Consider the following 27335-nt stretch of genomic DNA (forward strand, 5'->3'; position numbering starts at 1 on the left):
TGGGAGAGTTGGGAAGAAAAAGCAGGGGGGCGGGAAAGATTGGCAACAGGTTAGCTCAGGTGCCAATCTTTAAAAAAAAAAAAAAACAAGGCTTTAGGTTCTCCTCTCTGCTATACACCTCAGATATCTACCTCCAGGCCCAAGAAGCAGGAAGACAGTGAGAGAAGAAAAGCCAGGGGAATTTTCCCAACCTTTTGGCCCACCGTTCCTCTGACCAGAGATAAGGGTTTCTCTCTCTTGGAGGTTTACATGCCTGCTCAACCACCACTGTCCTCACCACAGGAATGTGTGGGCTGCTAGACTGGTCTTATTTCAAATTCTGGTTTCCTTCCCAAAGCTGCCTGCTACCATTACTTTCGAGGCCCTCACACAGCTGCCCCTACATTCTCTCCAGGGTTTTTAGTTCTGTTTAGTGGGAGAGGTAAGGTGGTGTGTGCTTACTCCATTTAAAGGGGAACCAGAACCAACCAAAGTTATTTTATTTCCAATGATTACAACCCTAGAGGATAAAGTCTCAAACAGGAAATTTATGAGAGTATAAAGGAAGAATCCTGACTGGAAGCTTCATATTCATCACTTTATCCAATCACATTTTGCCTCAATTTTTTTATTATTAAAATTTTAAACATACAGAAAAGCTTACAGTTTAAAGGATGACCAATGAACATCTCTATATCCTCCACAAAGATTCAACAGTTGACTAAGTTTTTACATTTTTATTTGAAAATATGCTGCAAATATCATCACTTTTCAAACTTGAAAACTTTTGCATGCACCTCCTAAGAATAAAGGCATTGCCCTATATAGCTCCATACCATTATCACTGCTAAGAAAATTAAACATACCACATTATCTAATACCCCTTCCATCCTCATATTCCCCCAAGTGTCCCCCAAAATGTATTTTATAGTTGTTTTAACTTTTCTCAATCAGAAGCCAATTAAGGATCACCCCTTGGATTTGGTAATGTCTCTCGAGTGTCTCAATCTACAAGACTCCACTTGTTTTATTACAACTGGCTTTTTGAAAAGTCCAGAACAGTTGTCATGTCCAATGTTTCAAACTCTGGGTTTGTCTATTTCCTCACCGTATAATTCAACTTGTTCCTCTATTCCATGTGTTTTTTGTAACAGGAAGATAAGTCCAGATAAGAGATTTCATTAGATTTTCGTTGAACATTTTTGGCAAGAATACATCCCAGGCAATCGTGCACTTCATATTGCATCTCATCAGGAATCACATGTCAGGGTTGCCCCACCACAAAGGCACATCTCTCCTTTGCAGTCAGTATCTCTGATGTTTTGACACCATGTAAATGCTGATCCTTAATTTTTTTTCACCTAATGGGTTTTACCATCCATTGAATGTGCCTGATTTAATTACATTAAGGGTTGTAAAATGGTGATTTTTCTAAATCTACCATTCCATGTACAGTTAAAAGATGGCAGTCTTCAAAGAAGTTTATAAAGAGCTTTCCTTTTTTCTCTATTTTTTCATTATGCGTTTGTTTATTTTATTTTTACTTACCATGTTATAACCAATTACTAATTATTCTTTTTGATGTTTAATTGTCCCAAATTTGACCAGTCGGAGCACCTTCAAGTTGGCTCTCCTGTCCTTCTGACGTTTTCCTTTTAGTCTTCAAGTGCTATCTTTTTTTGTTTTGTTTCATAAAAAGGTATTCCAGGCACACCTCACACATTCCCTGCTTCAAATATGGAATCAGCCACTTCTCCCAGGAGTCCTTGTTCCCTTTAGTGGGGAATGGCATTTAGAAACCAAAATCTGGGTCTAAGCGTGGTCACTGCTGTTGGGTAACCAAACATGTTTTTATCCAGAATATCTTGCAAATGGCTCTGGACAATGTTAAATATTGAGATGTTTCAAAGCTTCGTTGTCCTTGTAAATATACTTAAATATATTTAAAAGATACTTGCTAATGAGCTAAGACAAGGCAAGAGATATACCATGCTGAATACTTAATTCTAAAACCTTTCTCTGGTAGAAGGTTCAAGCTTATTAGGACAATTTTCTAAAGGATACCAATCATGAAAATGAAATATAAAACTGGAGGAAGTAGGCCCAGGGGGAAAATGAAATCTTTCATGAAAACATGGAAAATGTTTGGATAACCAATTTAAACTGATGGCTAGAATGTTTAATAATGATATTTATATATACTTTACACAAAAGAATTCCTAAAAGATGTGTAATGAAAACAAATAAAAAAGTAATGCTGTATGTGAAACCCCCTAAAGCAATTTCAGCATCTGGACTTCGGCTGGGTTGGAGGATTTATGTACAGTTATTACAAAAGTAGGTATAATTAGGGACACATCAGAAAAAGGAAGAACGTGATTATAAGTCAATGATTAAGATTAAAGTGAGGGGGGAACATGCCACACATAAAAATAAACTGATTAAATTACTGCAATTGTGCCTAACCAGTTTACAAAACAATAGTACTCTTGGGACCCGAGGTTGGAAATGAACCTATAATTATTACAGAAAACCAAAGGTGAAGACCTAGATTCCAGTCTTGACTCTGCCCAAGAAGCTCAATTTCCCCAGTAGTAAAATGAAAGGCTACTAAAATCTCTCCTGGCTCTGAGCCACCAGGCGCACAGTCAGCTTCTGCAGATGGGCCTCCTGCAGCAGAGAACAGAGCACTTGCAGTGAGTGCTTCAGTTTACCGCACCTTCCAGAACACCATAACAAGACTCTGTTCAGTATGTAGAATCCCATCAAATTAAAAAATAATGTAGGAAAGGAAAAGGAAGAGAGACTCCATTTGGGCAAATTTTAACTTTCAAAACTAAATTCTAAATCATAGAACCACATTTTTTAATCATCAAAGACTTTTGGAAAAAACATACATATATTCCAAAACTGCATGTATATATGTATACACACATACATGTGTACATATGTATATTTATATATAACTTGCTGGTGAGGCAGTTCACAAAAACTGAGCTTAATAATTTCCATGTGAAAATCTGCATTTAAAAAATGCCTTTTATCTTTAACTTCTCTTTACAAAAAAGTATGTCATGTCTGCCTGCCACTTTAGAAAATAAGGCCCCACACTTATTCACCTTATTAATAACTCAATGACTGTTTTTAAAAGAAAATTCATATTGAAGCTTACTCTTAGAAAGGGAATAAAGTCTAATGAAAGAAACAAAACATATTCCATTACTTTCACGTTTTTTTTAAAAGTTAGGCCTGTTACTTTTTTCTATGAATTTAGAAATCTTTGTTTTTAGAAACCTTAGAATTTAATAGTTCTTATAAAATTTGGGATCAGTGCTCTTCATATTTTCACTGATCAATTTCACCACTACTTAGTGGTAACTAGCATATTTTCTCCAGGAGAAATAAAAAAAGACAATCTATCAGGAGTCTGTGCCCTATTTACTATTCTCCTGATTATTCTCCAATGAGAAGTCTTGAATTATTTGAGAGACGAATTAAACCTCACATGGCTTATCTCCTCTAAGAAATCTCTGATCCCATATTCCTTCCATTTATAGAGTTTTTCTTTATTGTGAACTTTTTTGTGTCTACAAAGGTTTGATCTGTAACTGTAGGCTTTCCCACATTCCATACATTTATAGAGTTTCTCTCCAGTATGGATTCTCTCATGTTCCGTCAGAAATGAATACTGACTGAAAGCTTTTCCACACTGATTACACTGATAGGGTTTCTCTCCAGTGTGAATCCTCTGATGCCTATAAAGGTTGGATTTGCAACCAAAGGCTTTCCCACACTGTCCACATGTATAAAGTTTCTCCCCAGTATGCATTTTCCGATGTTCATTAAAAGACGAATACTGGTTGAAGGTTTTCCCACACTCATTACATTGATAGGGTTTCTGTCCAGTATGAATTCGCTGATGTTCAAAAAGGGTTGAGATGCGTGTGAAAGTTCTCCCACATTCCAAGCATTTACACACTTGTTCTCCAGTGTGAAGCCTCTGGTGCTCAGCCAGGGATGTACACTGGCTGTAGCCTTTCCCACAGTCAACACATTTATAGGGTTTCTCACCAGTATGGGTTCTTTGGTGTCTGTGAAGTTTTGCTCTACAACTGAAGGCCTTTTCACACTCACCACATTTATAGAGCTTCTCTCCAGTATGAATCCTCTGATGGACAGTGAGGGTTGAGCACTGGCTAAAGGCTTTCCCACATTCCTTACACCGATACGGTTTCTCTCCAGTATGCACTCTCAGATGTTTGATAAGGGTTGAACTGCTGCTGAATGCTTTCTCACACTCATTACATTTGTAAGGTTTCTCTCCAGTATGAATTCTCTGGTGGGCAAGAAGGGATGATCGGTGGCTAAAGCTTTTCCCACACTCATTACATTTGTAGGGTTTCTCGCCCGTATGAATTCTCTGGTGTTCAATAAGGTAAAGACTCTGACTGAAGCTTTTCCCGCACTCATTACAAATATGATGTTTTTCTCTTGGATAAATTTGGAAGCATCTCATTAGATCAAAATCCTGTCTAACATCTTTCCCAAAAGTATAATATATATTGGGTATCCTTTCTACAGGAATACTCTGTTGTGCTACAAGAACTGTATTTATAAAGAAGCCCCTCCCCAATTCGAGACCTGTGTGGTCACCATCTCCACTAACGGTCTTCTTGTTTGAGCCTACTGTTTGCCTGAGAGGTTTCTTCTCTTGCTCCTGTCCTGTCCTGCTCTCAAATTCCAAAGTTTCTCCTAACTTGATGTCCCAATGGCCAAACTTAATGGCTTTTTTCTTCATTATTCCCCGAGCTGTTTCTTCTATAAAAGCGTCCTGTCTGGGAGGGAATGCTTCTATTTCAGGCCAAGTCTTGAAACCTGGAATGAATCAGAAAATTAATGCCTCCTTTGCTGGAAGACACAAACATGCATCAGTGGTCCGATAAAATTGGCAAAAATACATGTAAAAGAGGTTTGAGACCATCTGATCTTAAATATAGATGAATCTGGAGAAAAACAAGATGGAATGGAAAGAGAGGTAATAGGCTAAGGAGTGGTGTAGGAGAATACACTAGACAAATTAACACTGAAAACGAAGAGACTGCAACTTGAGAGGAGTAAAGGTGGATGAAGACCTGGCTGAGCAGAAGGTATGAAGGTGCAGGAAAATGTCAGCTGACAGGCTCAAGCTGACACCCTAGTTATCTTCATTTCCTACCCTGAGTATACATGAAGGAGGTAACTTGTCTTTATTTTTTCTTTCTACTCATTGTGCTGCTTTTATTACATTTTTCCCCATGCCCTCACTGAAATGCTATAAACAATAATTTCTAAATAGCTGCAATGTTTTTCTTAAATTTTTTGATTTTGTTCGTGACTATGATTTCATATCCTAAGCCTGTGCAAGGGTAAACAGTCTGCTAAAAAGAGGAAATTCAGGTTTTAAAACTTACTGCAGCCCTGAAGCATGACTGTGTTGATGATATTTGATCTAAGTTCAACATGCTAATTATAAAGAAGAGGAAACATGGAGTACATCAGCCATGTGCAACCATCTACCCCCTTGTGATTGGAAGAATGACAATTTTTCCATACTACCCTGCCACCACTTTTCCCTTTTCCATTTGATCAGGAGGAGAAAATAGACACATTCATTTCTTCTAATAAGCTGCACCCAGAAGACTGAACTCTCTTTGTGGGAATCTTTTGAGACTAATGAAAGTCTACAAGAGACTTGAAGTCAATATGTTCTGAAGTCCTGAAAAACACCCAAGCCCCAGCTCAGACCTGATTCTAAGTGAAAAGACTGAGCTTGAGTGGATTCTAAGGAGTTCTGGGTTAAAACTTGGTTTTCTTTAATCAATCCATGATTGAAAATAGATTAAAATTAGATCATTATAATTAAGTAAGTGTATGTACTTAAGTAAACTATACAACTTAAATAAAATATAACTGGATTATGTTTAAAAAATCCATCCAATTTATTGAAATTAATAAGAGGAACAAGAAATACAAGTTATAAATCTGTAGGAAAAAACAGATTTTTCTTGGTTAATGATATATTGAGGAACTAGCATTTGGGTTCTCAAGGATTAACCAGGGTACCTTCTCTCGTTTTATCCTTTCCTAAAGTATGACCTTCCCGGGCCATCCAGAAACTTACCCTAGTGCTCTGAGCCCACTTCTCTACAGAAATTATTTAAGCCTAAGTTGACCATAGCCGCCTTTTTTTTTCTTTTGGAGGAAGACTGGCCCTGAGTTAACATCCATGCCCATCTTCCTCTACTTTATATGTGGGACACCTGCCACAACACGGTGTGCCAAGTGGTACATAGGTCCACACCTGGAATCTGAACCAGGAATCCTGGGCCACCAAAGCGGAATGTGCGAACTTAACCACTACACCACTGGGCTGGCCCTGACTATATCATTCTTAGAATTTCAAAACATGTTTTCCTTACACATTCTATCACTTAACTTACATATATAAGTTTGTGAAAATAATTCAAGTATTTGTTCAAAAAGAACAAGGGATATGTCTTATGATTATTTGTTAATTCCTTATTATGCACAAGACAAGTACATAATTAGAATATCTTAAGTAAAAAAATAATGAATGAATGGGAAGAATAAGTTAGTTGGAAAAATTATTATGAATGGCAAGTGACCTGAAAAATCAAAACAGATTCTCTCCTCTCATACTGGACTCCTGAGACTCAATCAGTTATTTACTGAACAAATAGTGAATAATCAGCAACAAGAGTATGAAATGAATAAATGACCAAACAGTAATAGCTCATTTCTCCACGATGTCGGAAGCCTTGACTGTAATTCAGGCTTGAAGTCCAGAGAATGAAGACACCAAAATCAACTGTATTAGTGAAGAATGGTTTTATGAAGGAAGTTGGACAATAAAGATGAGATAGATTTCAACAGAAACAGAGGACTCGTGAGTCAGAAAGAAGCCTGACCAAAGTCTCTGCGGGGAGAGGTGCACCTGTGTACGGCAGGCTGAGCAGCCAGGGAAGGAAATCCAGGCTGGAACTAGTTAAAAATTTGGTTAAGCAAGGTGAGGCCAAACACAGAGTTCCTGAACAATTGGCAGAGGAATTTAGATAATAATGTAGACAGCAGAAGGTGTTGTAAGATCTTAGGCAGATAATGCTAAGGAAAAAATGGTCATTTTTAGGGGGAGCTTGGATCAGACGAAGGACAAAATGGAATATGAAAAATGACGAAGTTGCAATAGTCTGGCTGGACTGAGTACTTGATTGTGACTCTCATCAGCTTTGAGCTAATCATAGAGGCAATTCAATTAAATTAAAAAAAATAACTAAATGCAATATATTAGATGCTAGAGGCACAGAATTCAAAGACCTGGTCTCTCCCTTAAATATACACAATCTAATTAGGAAAATAAATAATAACAAAATAACTATAATTCTTTACAACAGATACTGTAATAGATGTGTTCAAGGTATGTAGCAAGTGCTATATCAACACAAATGATTTAAAAATTAATGCTGAGTCGGAAGTAGGAAAGATAAGGAAAAACTACAGATTAGGGTGGCATTTTAGGCAGACAAACGGGTCTTGAAAGGTAAGTAGTTTTCCAGTGGACAAGACAGAAGAGGTAACTCAAGTTGAAGGGACCAGGTTCATGAGCATGTGGGTTTGCCCAGAACATGAAGTGGAAGTGGCCACTGACGAGACTGGAAAGGAACATGGAGACGGCTATGAAGCAGGTTTAATGTTACATTAAGAAATTTTACCTTACTTCACGGATAATGGGGAAACAATGAAGTCTCTTGAGGTACAGGATAAATACTTGAGGTTCAAAAAGATCACTCTGCTGGTGGCAAGGAAGGTGGGTGAGGAAAACAAGGCTCAGAGAGGGTAGGTAACATTCCTGTAGCTCATCAGGCTTGTCAGTAGTGGCAGGGGTAAACTGAAATTAGGAATGTCTAATGCAAACCATGATCTTAAACACTATACTGCACTGCCTACCAACTCTATGTTTGGAGAAAATTGTATTTTAATAAAGATCAAAAGTATCTGTGGAAAGAACAAGCAAGATGTCAATGAATGCAAGAGTCACAGAATAAAGGTCAAATCACAAAGATAAAAGCAAAATATTGGAAAATCTATGTTGCTTGGTGAACAGAAATGACACTGGTGGTCTAAGTGTTTGTCACTGCATTTCAGCTTTCTAGTTGTGACCAAAGTATTTAAAAATCTCTGATGCTCTGTTTCTTCAGACATAAAAAGAGGTATCTAAATTTGATCACCTTTAAGTGATCCTCCAACAACCTACAGTTTTATGATAAAGACCAACTAGATTAGAATAGGCTACAAGAGCAGTCAGCAAACTACGGGTCTCTGGACCAAATCGAGCTGCCACCTGCTTTTGTAAGGTTCTAGGAGAAAGCAGCCAGCCGTGTTTGTTGAAGGGTTGTCTCCAGCTGGTTTTGCACTACAACAGCACAGTTAAGTGGCAGCAATAGAGAACATGTGGCCCCAAAGCCAAAATACTTGCTATCTGGCCCTTTAAAGAAAAAGTGTGCAGACCCCTGGACTAGAAAGGCTACAGTGGTGATGTTAATGAGAACAGGAGATCGCCCAGTCTCCAAGGAGATGAATGGGAAATATGACTTGCGAGGCCAGAGACAAAGAAGAGTTGATAATACTTTGAAATATGTCGTTGGCAAAAGAAATGAAAAACAAATTATAAAGAATTCAAAATATGGCAGCAGAAGGTGGAAAGTATTTAGAATCTGTCGACATGAACATATGTGAATACAGATGAAAAGAAAACCATGAAAAGAGGCAGAACAAGATGGCAGAAGTGAGTGAGGCTGCACAAAGAGGAGAGGGATGGAGAATGCAGGGAGCTGCAAGATAAGACGGATGTTGGGACAAGGACCTTCTAGATGCAGAGGAAGCCATTACAAGCAAGGAGGCTTCTATTGGCGGCCCTGAGCCCCTCAGCGGGGCTGGGAATCTCCAGGAAAGTCTCCGGAGCACCGCCCCCTGGGGCCTGCTCACGCATAAAGACAGCCTGGGCCCATTTCCCAGCACTCACTCACCTCGGCAGGTGTCTTGAGGGATTTCTCTTTCCATCATGCAAGGATCTTCTCCTTGTTGCAACTGGCAGATCACCTTTGGTGTTGAGAATGGAATCCCTGCTCGTGAGAAAGGAAATGGAGTTTGAACACATGGTGGGAGGAGCAATCCCAGCGCTCACAAACCAGAAGCTACAGGGCAGAGAAGGCAAGCCTCGGAGGCAGAGCAGGCAGCACAAGCTCCTCTCACAGGCCTGGGCTTTCAGTGGATGGCTTAGGAGGCAGGGCTCCATCCAGAAACAATAGAGAGGCTGGCCACGTTGCCTCTGAGAGAGGAGCTCTATGTGTTTTCCAGAATCTAAACTGGGATCTAGTCATTGGAGTAGGAGGAAACTTTGGGAGGTGGGGTGGGAGGAAGGCACAGGAAGGAGAAAGGAATAGCATGACTCGCACAACAAAAATGTACACTTCCAACTTTACAGAGATTCGTCCTTTCCCAGGGGCACAGCAGGGTACAAACCTGCAGACTCTGAACCCAAAGAGGGACCTCTAAAGATGGTCCCCCAGCAGATTCTGCATCACGAGGAAAGGTCCTTACCCAGCGAGACCAGGGTGCTGTAGTTCTCCAGCATCACCTCCCGGTACAAGGTTCTCTGCGCAGAGTCCAGGTGCAGCCACTCGTCCCGGCTGAAGAGCACAGCCACATCCCTGAATGTCACAGACGCCTGTAACGCAAACCCATTCCTGCTCACCCAGGACCGTCTTCGCCACTGGAAGGCTCGGTAAGAAGGTGACACTGGGATGTACAGCAATCAATTCTGAAAATGTCTCAGGATTCTAAGTATTTCAGATCAACTATTTATGTTATTTTTGGAATCACCCATCAACGATTAAACAAATATTTATTAACTATCCACTGGAGCAAAGACACATGTCACCTGCTGTGAGGGTATGGGAGAAAAAGGCAAAGTCCCCACCAAGAGGGAATTAAAACCCCAGCCTGGGGTCTTTCAAAGTAACTGAGCACATACACTTACCTCCTCCCTCCCACTCAAAACCCAAATTATATGAAAGGAAAAAAATCAAAACATTTAGAGCAGTGCTAGAAAACGGGGAAATACCATCAGCGGAACAGAAACATAAAAGGATTTCTGAGACATAATTAAAATCATATTAGGGACTGTGAAAAGAAATTTGCATACAGCCTCTAAGTTTCAGAGGAAGGTACTGTGATTAAATGATTTTCCAGATGGAGAAAGAGTTCAGAAAGGTTAAGTAACCTTCCCAAGGTGATGCGGTTAGAAAGCAGTGGAGCTCGGATCTGAATTCAGGGAGGCAGATCTCTAAGCTATATTGGCAGGTGGGTTTCCACTGACTGAAAATTAAAAGAACCAAAGGACTCTACAAGACACTGCAGGTGCACGAAGGAACTGTTGAGAAAGTAAGTTTCTTCCAAAAGAACCCCAGTTAAACCCCAAAATGTGAGAAAGCAGAGGTTGGGAAGACAGCAATTCTTGTAAGAAAGAGGTGAAGGGAGTGAAAAACGGCACAGAGCTTTTGGTGGGGACTTTGTTGCGAATCCACCCAAATGGAGTAGGTGCATCATCTTGACCTTGTAGTCCTACCTCTAGGATTCCGCTACAAGAAATAATCACACAGCTGGGTAGGGATACTCATTCAAGGATGTTCACTGAAACGTTACGTATAAGTGAATGATTGTAGTAGGCTAAATAAGGAACCTGTGAATGTGACATATATGTCAAAAGGGACTTTGAAGATCTGTCTAAATTAAGAATTTTGAGACGGTGAGAGTATTCTGAATTATTATCCAGGCGGATCCCATGTAATCACAACAGTCCTCATAAGAAGGACCCAAGAGGAGTGAGAGTCAGAAGAGAAGGCGCTGTGATGGTGGCAGCACACTGAAATGATGTGCCGTGAAGGTGGACAAAAAGGCCCCAAGCCAAGAACACAGGCAGCCACTAGAAGGTGAAAACAAGGCCAAGAAATAGATTTTCCCCTCGGAGCCTCCAGAAAGAACCAGCCTTGCTGAGAGCCTGACCTTAAGCCAGTGAAACTGATTTCGGACTTCTGATCTGAAGAAATTTTTGTTGTTTTAAGCCACTGAGTTTGTGGTAATTGGTTACAGCAACAATAGGAAACGAATACAATGGTGGAAAAACTGAAGAGATCAATCATATCTATCCATAAGGGAATGGATAAGCAATATAGTGCATTGATTTCATGAAATGTTATACAGCCATAAAATCAGATGAGGTAGGTCTGTATGCCCGACACTGGAACTTCGCCTTGACATACTGGTGACTTGGATGAAAAAGCAAGCTACAAAACAATCTGTATTTGTTGAAAAACTCTTTATCCATATGTACATATGTGCAAAAATGTCTGAAAGAATACAACAAGGTGCCCACCCTGAATATTCTTTGAGATTTGTGGAGAGGGCAAACTCTCACTTACTTTATACTCACTAGGCTTACATCTTTTAGTGTGTGTGTGTGCTTTGAATTTTTTTAGATTCCATTTTGATTGTTATATTGACTTATTAGCTATACTTCTTTGCACTTTTAGTGGTTACTCTGAGAATTATAATATGCATTCTTGGTTATTTATAGACTATGTAGAGCTAATATATGATTTCACATAGACTGCAAGAACCTTGCAAGCTATATGGGACCACCACCACCCTTCTTCACGCTCCAGTTGTTATCAAAGACTTTCCCAGTTCAGACAGTTGACAGGACTCCAAAGACTGCACCGAGCACACTCAGGGAAGGCGAAGGGGGCAGTGCCGCAGAGACAGAGTGCGGGGACGCACCGGAGTCCATCTAAATGGTGATTGCTAGTATGTGTAAAATACACACTGAATGATTTACTAGAAAATATATAAATACACACACATATATACATGATACCTCAATAATTTTATATTAATTATATGTTGAAATAATACTTTGGATATACTGGGTTAAATAAAATATAATTAATTTATCTACTTCTGTTTATCTATTTTAATAATTTTTTTTGAGGCAGATTGGCTCTGAGCTAACATCTGTTGCCAATCTTCCTCTTTTTTTTTTTCTCCTTCCCAAAGCCCCGGTACCTAGTTGTATACCCTAGGTGTAGGTCATTCTAGCTCATCTACGTGGGTGGTTAACTTGGCCACTTCAACGTGGCCTGACGAGCGGTGCCATGTCCGCGCCCAGGATCCGACCCAGCAAAACCCTGGGCCACCGCAGTGGAATGCATGAACTTAACCACTCCGCCCCGGGGCCAGCCCCCTCTGTTCAGTTCTTAGTTGGGTTACTTTGAGTCTGTTCTGCGCACGTGCGGTTCAGGGTCAGCTAGAGATCTGGGCGGAGTTTACGCAGAGAATCTGGGGCTCCCCCTCTCTGGCTCTCTGCGTTCCAGTGTCCTCCCACCTCTCCGGACGCTAAGGTTGGCCCAGACTCTGTCCTGTGGTTCTCGACACTGGGAAGACTAGACTTCTTACCAAGTTTTAACCATTCTGTTGGTGCTGACAGTGGCCTGTCCCTAGGCAAAAAGCTGTAAAACCTGGAATATTTACACTGTGACAGTCCCTTCTTCCAAATGTAGACAGTTGTCCAGCAGCTGTCTGATTTCGTTTCCCTCCAATGCCTTCAGGTAGCTGTTCCTCATATGGTGTCCAGAGTTTAGCTGTTATCCACAGATGAACTGGTCTGACAGGAGCTATTCTTATATTTCCAGAAGCTGAAAGCCCATGTATTGCTTTCTAAATATAAAACAAAACACTCAGCGGGTCTAGGCAAGCTCATGAAGTATTAGGAAATAACAAAATGACAGAACCCTAGAACTGCAGACCTGAAAGCCGGGTCGATCGTCTGGGCCAGCTGTTCTCGTGGGTGTCCAGGACCCTTCTCTCATCCCCAGGGCAAAGGTGCAAATGTGCGAGGGTGTTTTGTTTCTCACAATGACTAAGGCAGGTGCTACTGGCATTTAAAGGAAGGGATCAAGGCTGCTAATCCTCTGACAATGTGCAAGAAAATCTTGCACAGTGAAAGACTGCTCCACTCAAAATGCTAGAGTGACCCCATTTAGAAACACTGGTAGTATAAGCTGCATTTTAAAGATGTAAAAGGAGAATCTAGGTTTCAGTCAGTGATTTTATAAGAAGCATACATTTCTTATTTCTAAGAAGTATATATACATATTTCCTACTGTGTGCGTATATACATACATATATATACTTCTTATATAGATACGAGAAGTAGAAGTATACCAGTTGGACTTCAAGCAACAGAAACTGACTTTGGCTCATTTACACAGAAAAAGGACTTGGTAGCTGCAAGATCATCGAGAGTCACAGAGCCAGGCCTGGAAATGAGCAGAAACCAGGGCGGCCAGCTACAGTCTGGACCACAGCCAGGATCACACTGGAAAACCACACTGTGAGAATACGATTGCTGTTGTCAGGGAAAGGTAGACGGAACATCCTGACCACCCGCGTGCCCACTAGACAGACGCGGCTTCTGCCGTGTGCCCCTCCTCCTTGCCCTGCACACTCGCTCCTCCCGCCGCCACGATCCCCCCTAGAGCGCGCTCTGCACCGTTCCCGCTCCTTTACACCCCTGACCACTGACTCAATGTCTGGGGCACGTGCGACTGCTGGACCAAGCTCGGGTCACATACCTGTCCCTTATCCGTAAGAGAAGCTGGAGAAACAGGAACCTGGCAATTTTAGCTTCTATAACGTGAGGTGGGCTGTTTCCTATTGAGACTCAAAAAGAGGGAGATTCCCCAAAGGAATGTGGCTTAGATGTTAAACTGTCAAAAAATGCTGTATGGCAGCTCCATATTTACTTAATCTAGCTGTGGGCTGTGGCCTCTGAGAAGAGCTGCTTAGCTCCACTGGGACGGGAACAGGGGCCCGGGCGATGGAGCCGGGCCCAGCCATGGGCTCAGCGATCCTGCCCCAGCCCAGGCTTGCTTCGGCTGAGGAAGCACCCCTCCTCTACAATCCAGAGACCACAGGAAAGACAGCCTTCAGGGAGAGGGCTTGGAACCACGTCACACACGTCTGAATTGAAAGAATGGAGGAGATAGCAGTTAGAGTAATCTTTCAACAGGAACAAGCTGAAAGGACTTTCTTTGGGCTTAATTGTGTGTTGTCCCCCACCTCCCCAAATTCATATGTTTAAGTTCTAGTAATGTAACCATTATTTGGAGATAAGGTCTTTAAAGAAGTCCTTAAGTTAAAATGAGGTCTTTAAATTGGCCCTAATCCAGTCTGACTGGGGTCCTTACAAGAGGAGAGGAGGACAAACAGGCACAGGGAAGACCACGTGAGGACACAGAGAAGGCAGCCCTCCACAGGCCAAGGGGAGAGGCCTCAGGAGTAAGCAAACCTGCGGACACCTCGATCCTGGACTTCTGGCCTCTAGGACTGTGAGAAAATAAATTCCTATTGTTCAAGTCCCCCAGTCTGTGGCAGGTGGTCACAGCAGCCTGAGCAGACTCAGACAGATTCTCGCTGCTGGCAGCAGAGCGCTCACAGCAGCCCCACAGTCTAGCTTCTCTTCCAGTCCCAGCTCCCCGGGCCTTGGAACACTGCCAGCAAAATGGCATTTTTGCTTTTAAATTTCATTAGCTTTTTAAGAAGTGCACAAATTAAACATAATCACTTCACAAAAATCAGGAAAAAACTGAAAACAACACAAAAATACATCACACTAAATCCTATTATTCACAGATGAGTTTTGTTTGTGTTTTAAGAACATATTCCAGAATTCATAGCCTATTGCACATCCATGTGTTCTTCTGATCATTTTTTGAACAAAAGAACATGGGGACAAGAATAAGAAGAGTACAAAAGAGCAGATGGCACTGTGTTAAGTGTCCCCTCCTATCCCAGTTCCATCTCAAGAGTAACGTATAAAGTTTCTTTCCAGAAATGTTTTGTGCAAATACATACATACGTATGTGTATCCTTTTTCAATGGAAAATTCTGAATTCTGTTTTATCTTTTTTTTTTTTTAAATTAAAGATTGGCACCTGGGCTAACAACTGCTGCCAATCTTCCTCTTTGTTTTTTTCAGGATTGCCACCTGGGCTAACAACTGTTGCCAATCTTTTTTTTTTTTCCTGCTTTATCTCCCCAAACCCGCCCTGTACACAGTTGTATATCTTAGTTGCTGGTCCTTCTAGTTGTGGGATGTGGGATGCCGCCTCAACGTCGCCTGACGAGGGGTGCCATGTCCGCGCCCAGGATCCGAACCCTGGGCCGCCGCAGCGGAGCGCGTGAACTTAAACAATCGGCCACGGAGCTGGCCCCTAAATCCTGTTTTACTTACACCTTACAGATCTTGCCACATCTGCACATACAAACCTCATTCTTTTTAACAACTGTATGATATATGCTACTGTATAAATACCATAACTTACTTATCATTTCCCTCATTGATGAGTATTTAGATGCTTTCTGTTTTTCACTGTCACACATAAAGACTTCTCAGACAAACAAAAAATTCATTATTAGCAGACCTGCCCTGCAAGAAATGGAAAAGAAGTTCTCTAGTGAGAGGGAAATAATAGGTCAGAAACTTGAATCCTGAATCTACATAAAGAAAGGAAGAGTGACAAGGCAGGGATAAGTGAAAACAAAATAAAATCTTTTATTTTTCTTATTCTTAATTGACCGAAAAGATAACTGTTTGCATAAAGTAATAACAACAGTGAACTGGGTGATTATAGCATACGATGAGTGAAATGGGGATAAGGGATGGGGGGGGAGGCATTGGGATTACTCCATTATAAGGCATCTGCGCTACCCAAGAAGTAGTATAGTGTTACTTAAAAGTGGACTTAGATTAGCTGTAAATTTATATTGCAAACTTCAGGGCAATCATTAAAAATTTTTTTTAAAAGAAGCATAATTAATATGTAGAAAGAGTGGAAAGATTTGTGACTGCCAGGGGTTTGGAGTGGGGGGCGAGATGGTTGAATAGGTAAAGCGAAGGGGAATTTTTAGGGTGGTGACACTATTCTGAATGATACTATAATAGTGGATACATGACACTATGCATTTTTCAAAACCCACAGAAATTTACAACACAAAGAGTGAAACTCAATGTATGCAAATTTTTAAAGAATCATTTGGAATGCCAGTAGATACCAGAATGAAATGCAGAATGTGAGAAAACAAGCTAAATATAATACAAATGTATGATGCAAGCTCACAAAGGAGGTGGTTACAAAAGGTGCTGACCTAAGAAACTCTGGAAACAAGTGGAGTCTGTAAGATAAAGGCACGGCACATAAGCAATGACCTCAGGTCGGTAAAGCAGGTTTCCGTGGGAGTGTGGGCTAACAACTCCGAGACTGCCGTACATGTGTACTGGAACTAAAGGGCTAAAGTCAATGGATGGCAGATGGCAGGAGCCAGGCTTCTCACTGCTGGAGCGGGCGGGAGGAGGGAAGGAACGGGAGGAGGCTACAGCCACCCATGTGATGGATTAGAGTTGGAGACATCAGTGTGAGCTTATATTGAGCTTAATACAAACACAGATCGTTACACACAGAAATATATACGCATGCACACCTATAAAAGGTTTTACATACACGCACACAGACACACACATACACAGATGATTACATATAGAAGTATTTATACACACACACAGGTTAGTATACACATATATTTCCTTGCTCTGTCAGCTTAGAGAGTCTCAAAGCAAAGATATCCCAGTAGCAATGAGTAAACTTAGGGCGCAGATCTTGTTTTCTAATACTATTTCCAAGAAAAGAAACCAGGGCTACTTGGGAGAAATGGCGGATTATAGGACTGGGCGAGGAAATATACAAAATGCGCCTAAGGCATCTTGTAGTGCCAAAAGTGATGAAGTTTTCTAAAAACAAAAGAAAAAAAAGACACATCGATGGCAGTATATCAAAGGGACAGAGGAGCAAACTGAAAGAGCTCCCAATGTCCAAAGATGGAATAATTTGAGCAAAATATAAAGTAGTATTGAATTATAACCCAAAGTATCAAATAGGTATTGTGTGATACTGATCTAAACAAGTGGGGGAGAAGTGATAATTCTCCATGCAGAATTCCAAATAATTTCTGTAGATGCGCTGTCCTCAAGCAGGTGGAACGTAACTCCCGACCCCATATGTGTGGGCCACATACAGTGTCTTCCTTCCAAAGAGGACAGCACAGGACAGCAGAAAAAGACAGTCACTGTACAGAGGAGAACCCTGGCAAACACACTTCAGCCAGCTGACCAAGGTCAATGTCAACAGTGATAAGTCATGTTAGTAGCATGTAATCTGCATGATATGATGAGAATGACACTTTACCTCCGTGCTCCTCCTCCCAAAAATCCACAACCTCAGGCTAACAATGAGAAAAACATCAGACAAATCACAATACAGAGACACTCTACAAAACACCTAACCAGTACTCCTCCAAACTATCGTGGTCATCAAAAACAAGGAAAGTGTGAGAAACGAAGACCTAGGAGGAGCCTAAGGAGACATGACAAGTAAATGTAATGTGTCTTGGATGGAATTCTGGAACAGAAAAAGGACATAAAGTAAAAACTAAAGAAATCTGAATAAAGAATGGACTTTAGTTAATAATCCATCAATATTGGTTCACTGATTATAACAAATGTACTATACTAATCTAAGATGTTAATAATAAGGGAAATTGGGTGTACAGTATATGGCAACTCTGGTAACCCCTACAATTTTTCTCTAAAACTAAAATTGTTCTAAAAAAATAAAACTATTAAAAAAATAGTGACAATACCAAAAACAAGTACCAATTTATTACAAAAAAGAGATGTAATTGATAAACTATGACTATTAAGCAATAAACAACAAGTTCAATGTGTCTTTTTCCCATAAGATAAATCATATATTACATGGAAATAGAACAGAACAAGGAATATTTGTAAAATCCACAAAGATCCTACTTTTCCCAAAAATTATGCTTGTTTGCTGTCTGATTTTTCCAAAAGAGCGAGAGAAATTTACCTTTAAGTTCCCTAAGTGAGGAAAAAAGTTGAGACTGGATATATCATTGAACTCACTCAAATGGGGTAATGTGACCTGTGGTTGGGTCACCTCGGGTCCCTAGGAGACTTAATAATCAAAAGGGTTAGATACTGAATTAGCTTCCCATAAAACTGGCTTTGATTTGCAAACATACTCCTCCACAGCTTCCCTTAGCTAAAATCCACTCTGTCTCTCCAGCATGCGGGCGTGGGAAAGTTCAGACAGCGCAGTCCCACCTCCGGGCACAAGCTAATCCAGGTAATAGCTGGGTATTGCTTTGATGCATTTTGTGGTCTTTATATCTTGATTTCCTGAAACACCCATCTCCTTATAATTAAGAAATCAAAGTAAAGTCTAGCCTAGTGAGAAGAGACATACCAAATTTGACAGGTCCTAAAATAATGCTGCTGCTGCTGCTGATGATGATACGAACAGTAGAAACAGCTAGGATTTATTGAAATTTAACATGTACCATGCACTGTTCTCAGCACTTTACATATTCTTTCTCAGAGCATAATGCTAACTAGATAGATTGTCTTGTCTGGGTTCAAAAGCCAGCTGTGAAACCTTCATCAAGTTATTTACTTCTCTGTGCCTCAGTTTCCTCATCTGTAAAATGCAGATATTACCAGTCCTCATGTAAGGGTTAAATGAAGAATGTACATTTTTTTTCAATTCATTTTTTCAATCAAGGTATAACTAACACAGAACACCCCATTAGTTTCAGGTGTGCATCATAGTAATTCAATACTTATATACATTATGGAACGGTCACCACAATAAGTCTAGTAACCATCTGTCACCAGACAAAGTTATCACAATCTGATCCACTATATCCCCTATGCTGTACATTACATCTCCAGGACTTATTTACTTTATAACTGAACGTTTGTACACCCAGTCCCCTTCACCTATTTTGCCCACTGCTCCCCCAGCCCCTCCCCACTCTGGTATCCACTAGTTTGTTTCCTGTATCTATGAGTCTGTTTCTGTTTAGTTTTGTTTGTTCATTTCTTTTGCTTTTGAGATTCCACATATGAGTGAGGTCATATGGTATCTGTCTTTCTCTGACTTATTTCACTTAGCATAATATCCTCTAGGTCCATCCATGTTGTCAGAAATGGCAAACTTTCATTCTTTTTCATAGTTGAGTAATATTCCATTGTGTGTATATTCCACATCTTCTTTATCCATTCATCTATTGATGGACACTTAGGTTGCTTCCATATCTTGGCTATTGTAAATAATGCTGCAACAAACATAGGGGTTCATGTATTTCTTCAAATTAGTGTTTTTGTTTTCTTTAGATAAATATCCAGAAGTGGAATTGCTGGATTATATGGCATACCTATTTTTACTTTATTTATTCATTTATTTTTTGGTGAGGAAGATTGGCCCTGAGCTAACATCTGTTGCCAATCTTCCTCTTTTTGCTTGAGGAAGATTGGCCTTGAGCTAACATCTGTGCCAATCTTCCACTATTTTATATGTGGGATGTCACCAGAGCATGGCTTGATGAGTGGTGTGTAGGTCCGCACCTGGGATCTGAACCCATGAACCCCGGGGCACTGAAGTGGAGCATCCGAACTTAACCAATATGCCACTGGGCCAGCCCCTATTTTTAACTTGAGGAACCTCCATACTGTTTTCCATAGTGGCTGACCAATTTATATTATCACCAACAGCGTACGAGAGTTCCATATTTTCCACATCCTTGCCAACAATTGTTAATTTTTGTCTTTTTGATAACAGCCATTGTGACAGGTGGGAGGTGTATCTCATTGTGGTTTTGATTTGCATTTCCCTAATGATTAGTGATACTGAGTGTCTTTTCATGTGCCTGTTGGCCATCTCTATGTCTTTTTTGGAAAAATGTCTATTCAAGAAAGTATGTACACAATAAACCCCACTTACAAATGAGGAAATGAGGCAGAGAGAGACTAAATAACTTGCCCAAGTCACATCCCTAGCTTGGATGTGAACTCACGAAATCATGAACTCCCTGTGAGCTACCATCACTTTTTGGAAAAGCACCCAATGAAAAACGGAGGCTTTGGGTAGGGCAGACTAGAAGAGTCACAAGAAAGGTAGGCGTGTTGGGGGAAAGACGGGACTCCCATGTGGAAATATTTTCTAAGAATTTAGGAATGGCAGACTAGAACTCTAGGGAAAAGTTCAGGCCCGAGGACAGCAATTTGGCAAAGATCTTCAGAAAGGCAAGAGTTAAAGTAATGAAAATGGATCTCAACAGAGGAAAGAGCAAGAAAAAAGGGCCAAGGACGGGGAGTCTGAAGCAGCAGGGAAAAAAGAACTGCAGAAGAGAGGCACCAGTCAGACAGATAAGAGGCACATCTGGACAGCCTGACATCGCAGTCGCACCGTGCAGAGGAACTCCTGACAAGGATGGAAAGTCCCAGCCCTCTGCCCTCACCAGCACCAGGCCCAGCACCCACGCCAGGCCGAACTCCTTCTAGGATGGCCACCAGTACAGTCCTGACCTTCACCACCAGCTCGAAATGACCCCACTTCTGGGATCTCCTCCCTGACTCTTCTTGGATGTTTAATCATTTCCTAACATCAGTACCACGAACCCCATGAAGACAGAAATCACATCTTTCTTCTTCGTATCCCCAGTGCTCTGCATAGCATCCTGTACACAGTTGGTGCTCAGTAAATGTTTGCTGAGAGCATCTCTGGCCCTTCCATGTCTTTGAGCCAAGTGAGACTACATCCTCCTTGAAGACAAACACTTTCTAATACCCAAACTCCTCACCAAGCACTTCCTGTAGTCGGAAGCATATGTTCAGAGCTGACAATCTTAATCATGAAGTGAGTTTGGCGTGAATTAAGAGTGACCTGGGGACAGAGGAGGCACATTCCGCAGCAGTCCCTCAGGAAATCCCGGATCCTGGAGAAAACTCACAAGGCTCTGGATTCTCCTTAGCTTTTCTTGGAAAGAAAAGTACCCGGATGAGGAAAGGAAACACGTCCATCATCTCTGAACCCAGAAGGCAACTTACGAAAAAGACAAACCTCACTTACTGTCACCTCAGTGGGCAGCAAATCCACCGCCATTCTTTCCCTCTTAGTCTTCCTGCCAAGGGAGAGCAGAGTGCTGACGAGGTAGGTCTGGAGAGAAAAAAGGTGTCATGAGGACCTCTAGTGTCAAGGGACGGCTTGGAGAGAGGAAGTTATGGTCCGTCATAATGTCCATCAGGTCCCAACAAAGCCGCCCCACATAAATGATGCAAACCAAGTACAGTTGTGCGTCGCTTAACAATGGGGATACGTGACAAGGAATGTGTCATCAGAGACTTCCTCACTGTGCGAACATCGTAGTGCACTTACACAAACCCACATGGGACAGCCTACTGCTCCTCGGCTACAAACCTGGGCAGACTGTTACTGTGCTGAACACCATGGGCAATACAGAAAGGCATAGTAAAAATACGGGATAAAAGATAAAAGGGGCACACTGTACAGGCACTGAGTGAATGGAGCTGCAGGACTGGAAGTCGCTCTGGGCGAGTCAGTGAGTGAGTGGTGAGTGAATGTGGAGGCCTCGGACGTCGCTGGACACTACTGAAGACTACAAACACCGTAACTTGGGCTGCACTAAATTTATAGACAATATTTTTCTTTCTTCAGTAATAAGTTAACCTTAGCTTACTGTAACGTTTCTACTTTACAAACTTTTAAATTTTTTTTTTTTGAGGAAGATTAGCCCTGAGCTAACTGCTGCCAATCCTCCTCTTTTTGCTGAGGAAGACTGGCCCTGAGCTAACATCCGTGCCCATCTTCCTCTACTTTATATGTGGGACGCCTGCCACAGCATGGTGTGCCAAGTGGTGCCATGTCCGCACCCGGGATCCAAACTGGGGAACCTCGGTCCACTGAAGCATAACGTGTGCACTTAACCGCTGCGCCACCGGGCCGGCCCCTAATTTTTTTTACCTTTCTGACTGTTTTGTAATAACACATAGCTTAAAACACGAACACACTATCCAGCTGTACAAACACATTTTCCTTCTTAATACCCTTATTCTATAAGCTTTTTCTATTTTAAACTTTAAAAAATTTTTTACTTTTTGAACCTTTTTTTGCTAAAAACTAAGACACAAACACACATTATCATCAATATCGCTGTCCCACTGGAAGGTCTCCAGGGCAGTAAGAGGCGTGGGGCTGCCATCTGCCCCGACAGCAGTGCCCTTTCTGGAACACCTCCTCCAGGACCTGCAGGTGTGTGCACACCAGCATCACCACACTCACGAGCAACGCGCTGCACTATGACGTTGGCACAGCCACCACGGCCGCCACCGGGAAAGAGCAATTTTCAGCTCCATTATAATCATGGGGCACGCGACTGGCAGAGTGTGCTCCCCAAGCCACTGCAGCTCTGAGCCATTGTGCCAATCTCCCTCTCTTCCTTGCGTTCACTACACTTCGTTTCTAGAGGCCGACGCTTCACATGCACCTAAGGTCTATCAGCTTGGTCTATGCAAACCGTAAGTCGCCCACAGGTACCCGCAGTCCTCAGACAGCTTGAAACCATACACTCTAAGTCGCAGCGAGCGCGACCGTGCCGGCAGCCCCTTTGAAACCGAGCTGGCCAGTCCGAAGGCCGCCCCGCCGCGCTCGCCTGGCGTCGGGGCCGCAGCGAAGGGGCTCGCCCTGTCTGCCTCAGGCCCACCCCGGCCTCCCCGAGCGGCCTCGCCGGCAGCGCCGTGTCCTCCCCGCAAACTGCGCGGCCGCAGCCCGCGCGCTCCCCCCGCCTCGCCGTCCCCGGGGGTCCGCGGCCGCCTGGCACCTCGGCCCGGGCACGGCCTCCCACAGCGGGCGGCCCCCGCGCCCCGGCCCGGAGCCCGCGGGAGCGGCGGCACGGCAGGGCCCCAGCCTCGCGCTGGCGCAGCCCGCCCGCCGCAGGGCGGCCGCCGCCAAAGTCAGCGCAGGGCGCGGCGCGGCACGCTCGGCGGCAGGAGGCCCGAGAGCCTTTCCGGAGTCACCGTCCGTCCTCACAGCGCTCTCTACAGCCCCACTGCGACCCGCCCTCCAGAAGTCCGCGACGCAGAGCGGGGGAGCGGCCTGCCCACCGCAGAGAGGTAAGCGGCAGAGGCGGGGGCACCTGGTCCGAGCCCAAGGCCCAGCCAAACGCGGCCAACTCCCTGGCCACCGCGCGCCTCGCTTTCCTCAGAGCACACTGAGGGCAGGGCACCGCCACCCTCCCCGTTCTCGGAGGACGAGCCGAGTCAGTCCGCCCGAGACGCCGGACCGGAGCGTGGCGCACGTACGCTCCGCACAGGCAGCAGCCATTGTCACCGCCTGCTTCCCTTCCAAGTCTCAGAAAAGGCCCTCCACAGCCCCCCCGCAGTCCCGGGCGCGCCCAGCTCACCCGGCAGGGCCGCTTCGTCCCCGCAGCGCTCCGGCGCCAGCGACGCCCGCGGCCACCGCCGTCCAGACGGCGCAGACAGGCCTCCAGACCCCCGGCCGCGACGTCTCCCCGGGGCCTGCACGGCCCCGCCCGACTCCGCACCTCCCCACCCAGATGGAGACAGGCGCTGGCCCCGACCGCCTCCCGGGAGATGCAACCGGCAGCTTCTCAGCCGTAGGCAGGCCGCCCTAACCGAGCCAGGATCACCCGCGCCCCGAGCCGGAGAAAGGCGGCGGCCAGTCGGCCCCCTTAGCCCCCAACCCCAGGAGAACTACGACTCCCGGCATGCTCCGGGCCCCGCGCCGACTACACTTCCCAGAGGGCGCCGCGGCGGGGCGACTGCCCGGCGGTGAACCTTCTCGCCCAGCGCGAGCCCTGGCCGTACTGTGCACGTGGGGGCCGCGGTGCGAGCGGGGCCCTCCGACAAGGAGGCGGTGGAGTCCTCCAAGTGCTCGCTTCCTAAATCAGTTGGGAGACTTATTTTGTTAGGCACGCCAAATGATTTGAAAAAACAAAACCTGAGTTTAGAGGCGTTTAGAGGCCTGTAGGAGGATCAGTGCACCATAGCTCTCATCAACTAGTTATGATTATTTTTAATTATTTTAATGTGTCCCATCCCCACAAGATAATGTAGGCATAGGTACAGCGTAATAATAATCAAACGACACTCACATACCCAACACTGCTTACACAAGAGAACTTGACCAGAATTTTTGAAGCCTTGTCCACAATGCTTCCCAGTCATTTTTCTAAATTGTGTTAAGCATTCCCTTGCTTAGCTTGATGGCTACTACGTATGTATGTGTCCCAAAACAACGTGTGTACTTTTGCAAGGTTTTTGATCTGTATTTAAATAGAATTGGCTATATGGTCGCCTATGGCTTACATGTTCAACAGCAACACTTTGTTAAAAAAACAATTCAACTGAGTAAATTTTAAAGATCTCTTTGGCTTCATTCACTGATTCATACATTGGGCAGCATCCAATCTAACAGATAGAAAGGAGCTCGAAGGAAATAAATGAAAGACTTATAAGTGGAAGGGAGCAGAAAAGAGGAAGTTATACTAGGCAAAAACGTCGACTGGTTATTGCAAGGTTACTCTCCCTGTAGAAGATGGCAGGGGTTTTATCAGACAGATTACCTAACTAATGATGATCAGGCAATTCCTGATTGACTGGTTTATGATTGCATTTCTGCCAGAGCCGAAACTGTAATGAAGTCTTGGTTCGGTGACATGGGGCTTAGCATGAGCAAATCCATTTTGAGCCTGTTGTCTGGTCTTTGACAGCTTTTAGATTGGTCTATCTTGATGCATGTAAAGTTCATTCAATTTCACTGCTGTGTAAGATTCCATTAATCATTTATTCAACAACAAAAAATATATTCAAAACCTATCTTGTGCCTGGCATTGTTCTAGATGCTAGAAATAGACCAGTGAACAAAACTGGCAAAACCTCTGCATTCATGTAGCTTAAGTTCTCCTGGGGAACAGAGAAGAAAGATAATAAAGAAAAAGAAATGATACATTTTTAGATAGTGATGAGCGCTACACGAGAACAAGAAAGGGGACGAGCAACCCAGGTGGGGGTGGAGGGGACTGCTGCGATTTTACATAAAGTGGTTAAGGAACGTTTGATGGAGAAAGTGACACTTGAAGAAAGACCTGCAGAGATGAGGAGGGAGCCAAGTTAAATATCTGCGGGAAGGCTTCCTGGGCAACTGAAAAGCAGATGCCCTGAGGCGGGAGCATGCCTGGCCTGTCCAAGGAAATAAGAACACTGCTGCTGAAGCAGAAAGAAAAGGGGAGGAGTAGATCAGAGGCGAGAGGACTAGAATGTGTGGGCTCTTAGTGGCCCTCAGGTCACTGGATTTTACTCTGAAAGAGCACACTCTGGGCAGTGGACAGACAAACTCTGATGCCCATTGTTAAGTAATCACTCTGACTGCTGTGCCGAGAATAAACTAAAGGGTCACAGAAAGAAGCGAAAAGACTAGGACTAGTCAGAAGGCTGCCCTAGTCATCTCTGAGAGAAGACAGCAGTTTGGACTGAGGAGAAATTATGAGAAATGGTTGGAAAAGTTCAAAATTAAAATATTGAAAAGATGAGGATGTTAACAACATTTGGAATATAGTGTTTTTCAAGTATGAAGTACATCTATTCTTTTTAAATAGTCCTGGTAATTATATTACATTAAGGGGCCAGCCCAGTGGTGTAGTGGTTAAGTTTGTGTGCTCCGCTTTGGCCACCCAGGGTTCGCAGGTTTGGATCCCAGGCGTGGACCTATGTACCACTCATAAGCCATGCTGTGGCAGCATCCCACATACTAAACAGAGGAAGACTGGCACAGATGTTAGCCCAGTGGCAATCTTCCTCAAGCAAAAGAGGAAGATTGGCAACAGATGTTAGCTCAGGGCCAATCTTCCTCACATACACAAATTCTTTATGCTCTATTTTTCTGATTATGAATATTAAGAATTAGCTTATCTTCTTCTTTTATACATTTAATCAAAAGCAAATTTATTTTATTTTCTGTTCCATCTAGGATTTTAATATGAGCTAATAGACCATGACCAGTAGTATTCAGTTTTAATACTTCCATCTTCCATTTTCTCTCTCAACTATGAATTTTAGCAATTTCCCTGAGTTGTATAGTTTATATTTACTTATAATTTATGTTTATCTTGTTTCTTTATTGATCATGTCTATACCACTGCTTCTCTAATTTTGTTTTTCTTTTGGTCTTGATATTTCTGTTCCTTTTTCTGAATGGCATAGCCTAGTTTTTATCAGTGCCCTCTGTTATTCCACAGGCCTCTTGTACTTAGTTTTCTGGAGAAATCTGAGTCCAATATGACTTTTCTTCTCTTGTAGGTAACCTTTGTTTTGTTGCTGTTTATTTCTCTACACTGACATGTAGAGAAATAAATTTTCATAAATTTTCCCCTGTTGCCTGTATCTTTAAGTATTTCCCCACTATATCTAACAATCAATTTTTTTCCATTATTTTTGTCTGGGACACAAAAAAGGACAAGGCTCTGTTCTGTTTTTTCTGCTTTCTTTGCTAGCAGCATATTAAGCTGTCATTCTTGGTGTCTGGCTTTCATGTCTCCGACACTCTTACATTTTCATTCTCTGTCCTTTCTTCTATTTTCTGGGAGGTCTCTTCAAATTTATCTTTCAAGCTTACAGATTCCAATTTCTAAAATGGTTATTCTCCAACTCTTTCTAATGTTGTTTATTCTTTAAAAGAAATGACTATCTACTTTATTTGAAAAAATGTCTACACTGCACACAGCATCCATGTATAAGCAACCCACTATTCTGACCCAGCAGGCCCCTTGGGTCCAGTGTGGTGTAATGAGATGGGCTGTTTTCCTTCCCTCCCTCCCTCCCTCCCTTCATCCTTTCCTCCCTTCCTTCCTTCTCTTTAGAGTGAGGAAATAAAAAGGAAAAGTGTAGAAAAGGAGAAATGGAAATTGTTCCTAACTACTGTTCAGGACTTGAAAGACTAAACAAAGTATTTGCATAGTGTTTAAAATCAGATTACTGTTCTTCTTCAATCTCATTCTCTTAATCAGCAGATGATCTTAATGGCATCCATCCCTGTGTAAACGTGGAATTGAGACTGACGGATGAGTTGGATTTGGGGAGCACAAGGTGTACTATTTAAAATGCCATCCAGATACTCCCGCAAACCTGAGTGTTGTGATAGAAATATGCAATAAGGTATTTATATCTTCTTGTCCTGTATAAAGTCTTGTAGAAGTTTAAAGGGTATTAGAATTGTCAAACACAATCAAGA

At 42.8% G+C, this 27335-nt stretch overlaps 1 protein-coding gene across 1 annotated transcript in view; it reads right to left on the reverse strand.

The window, feature by feature from the left end:
• Positions 1-701: 701 nt before the first annotated feature.
• The window catches only part of LOC100067674 (zinc finger protein 160), a 44852-nt gene continuing 18218 nt past the window's right edge, over positions 702-27335 (reverse strand). The window contains 6 exon segments of the mRNA XM_070234705.1: positions 702-4854; positions 9063-9158; positions 9637-9763; positions 21132-21227; positions 23491-23693; positions 23750-23988. Of these exon segments, the coding sequence (XP_070090806.1) occupies positions 3458-4854; positions 9063-9158; positions 9637-9763; positions 21132-21227; positions 23491-23693; positions 23750-23988 (2158 nt within the window). The 3' untranslated portion in view covers positions 702-3457.

The sequence above is a fragment of the Equus caballus genome, chromosome 14, assembly GCF_041296265.1.
Source record: "Equus caballus isolate H_3958 breed thoroughbred chromosome 14, TB-T2T, whole genome shotgun sequence".
NCBI classification, from domain to species: domain Eukaryota; kingdom Metazoa; phylum Chordata; class Mammalia; order Perissodactyla; family Equidae; genus Equus; species Equus caballus.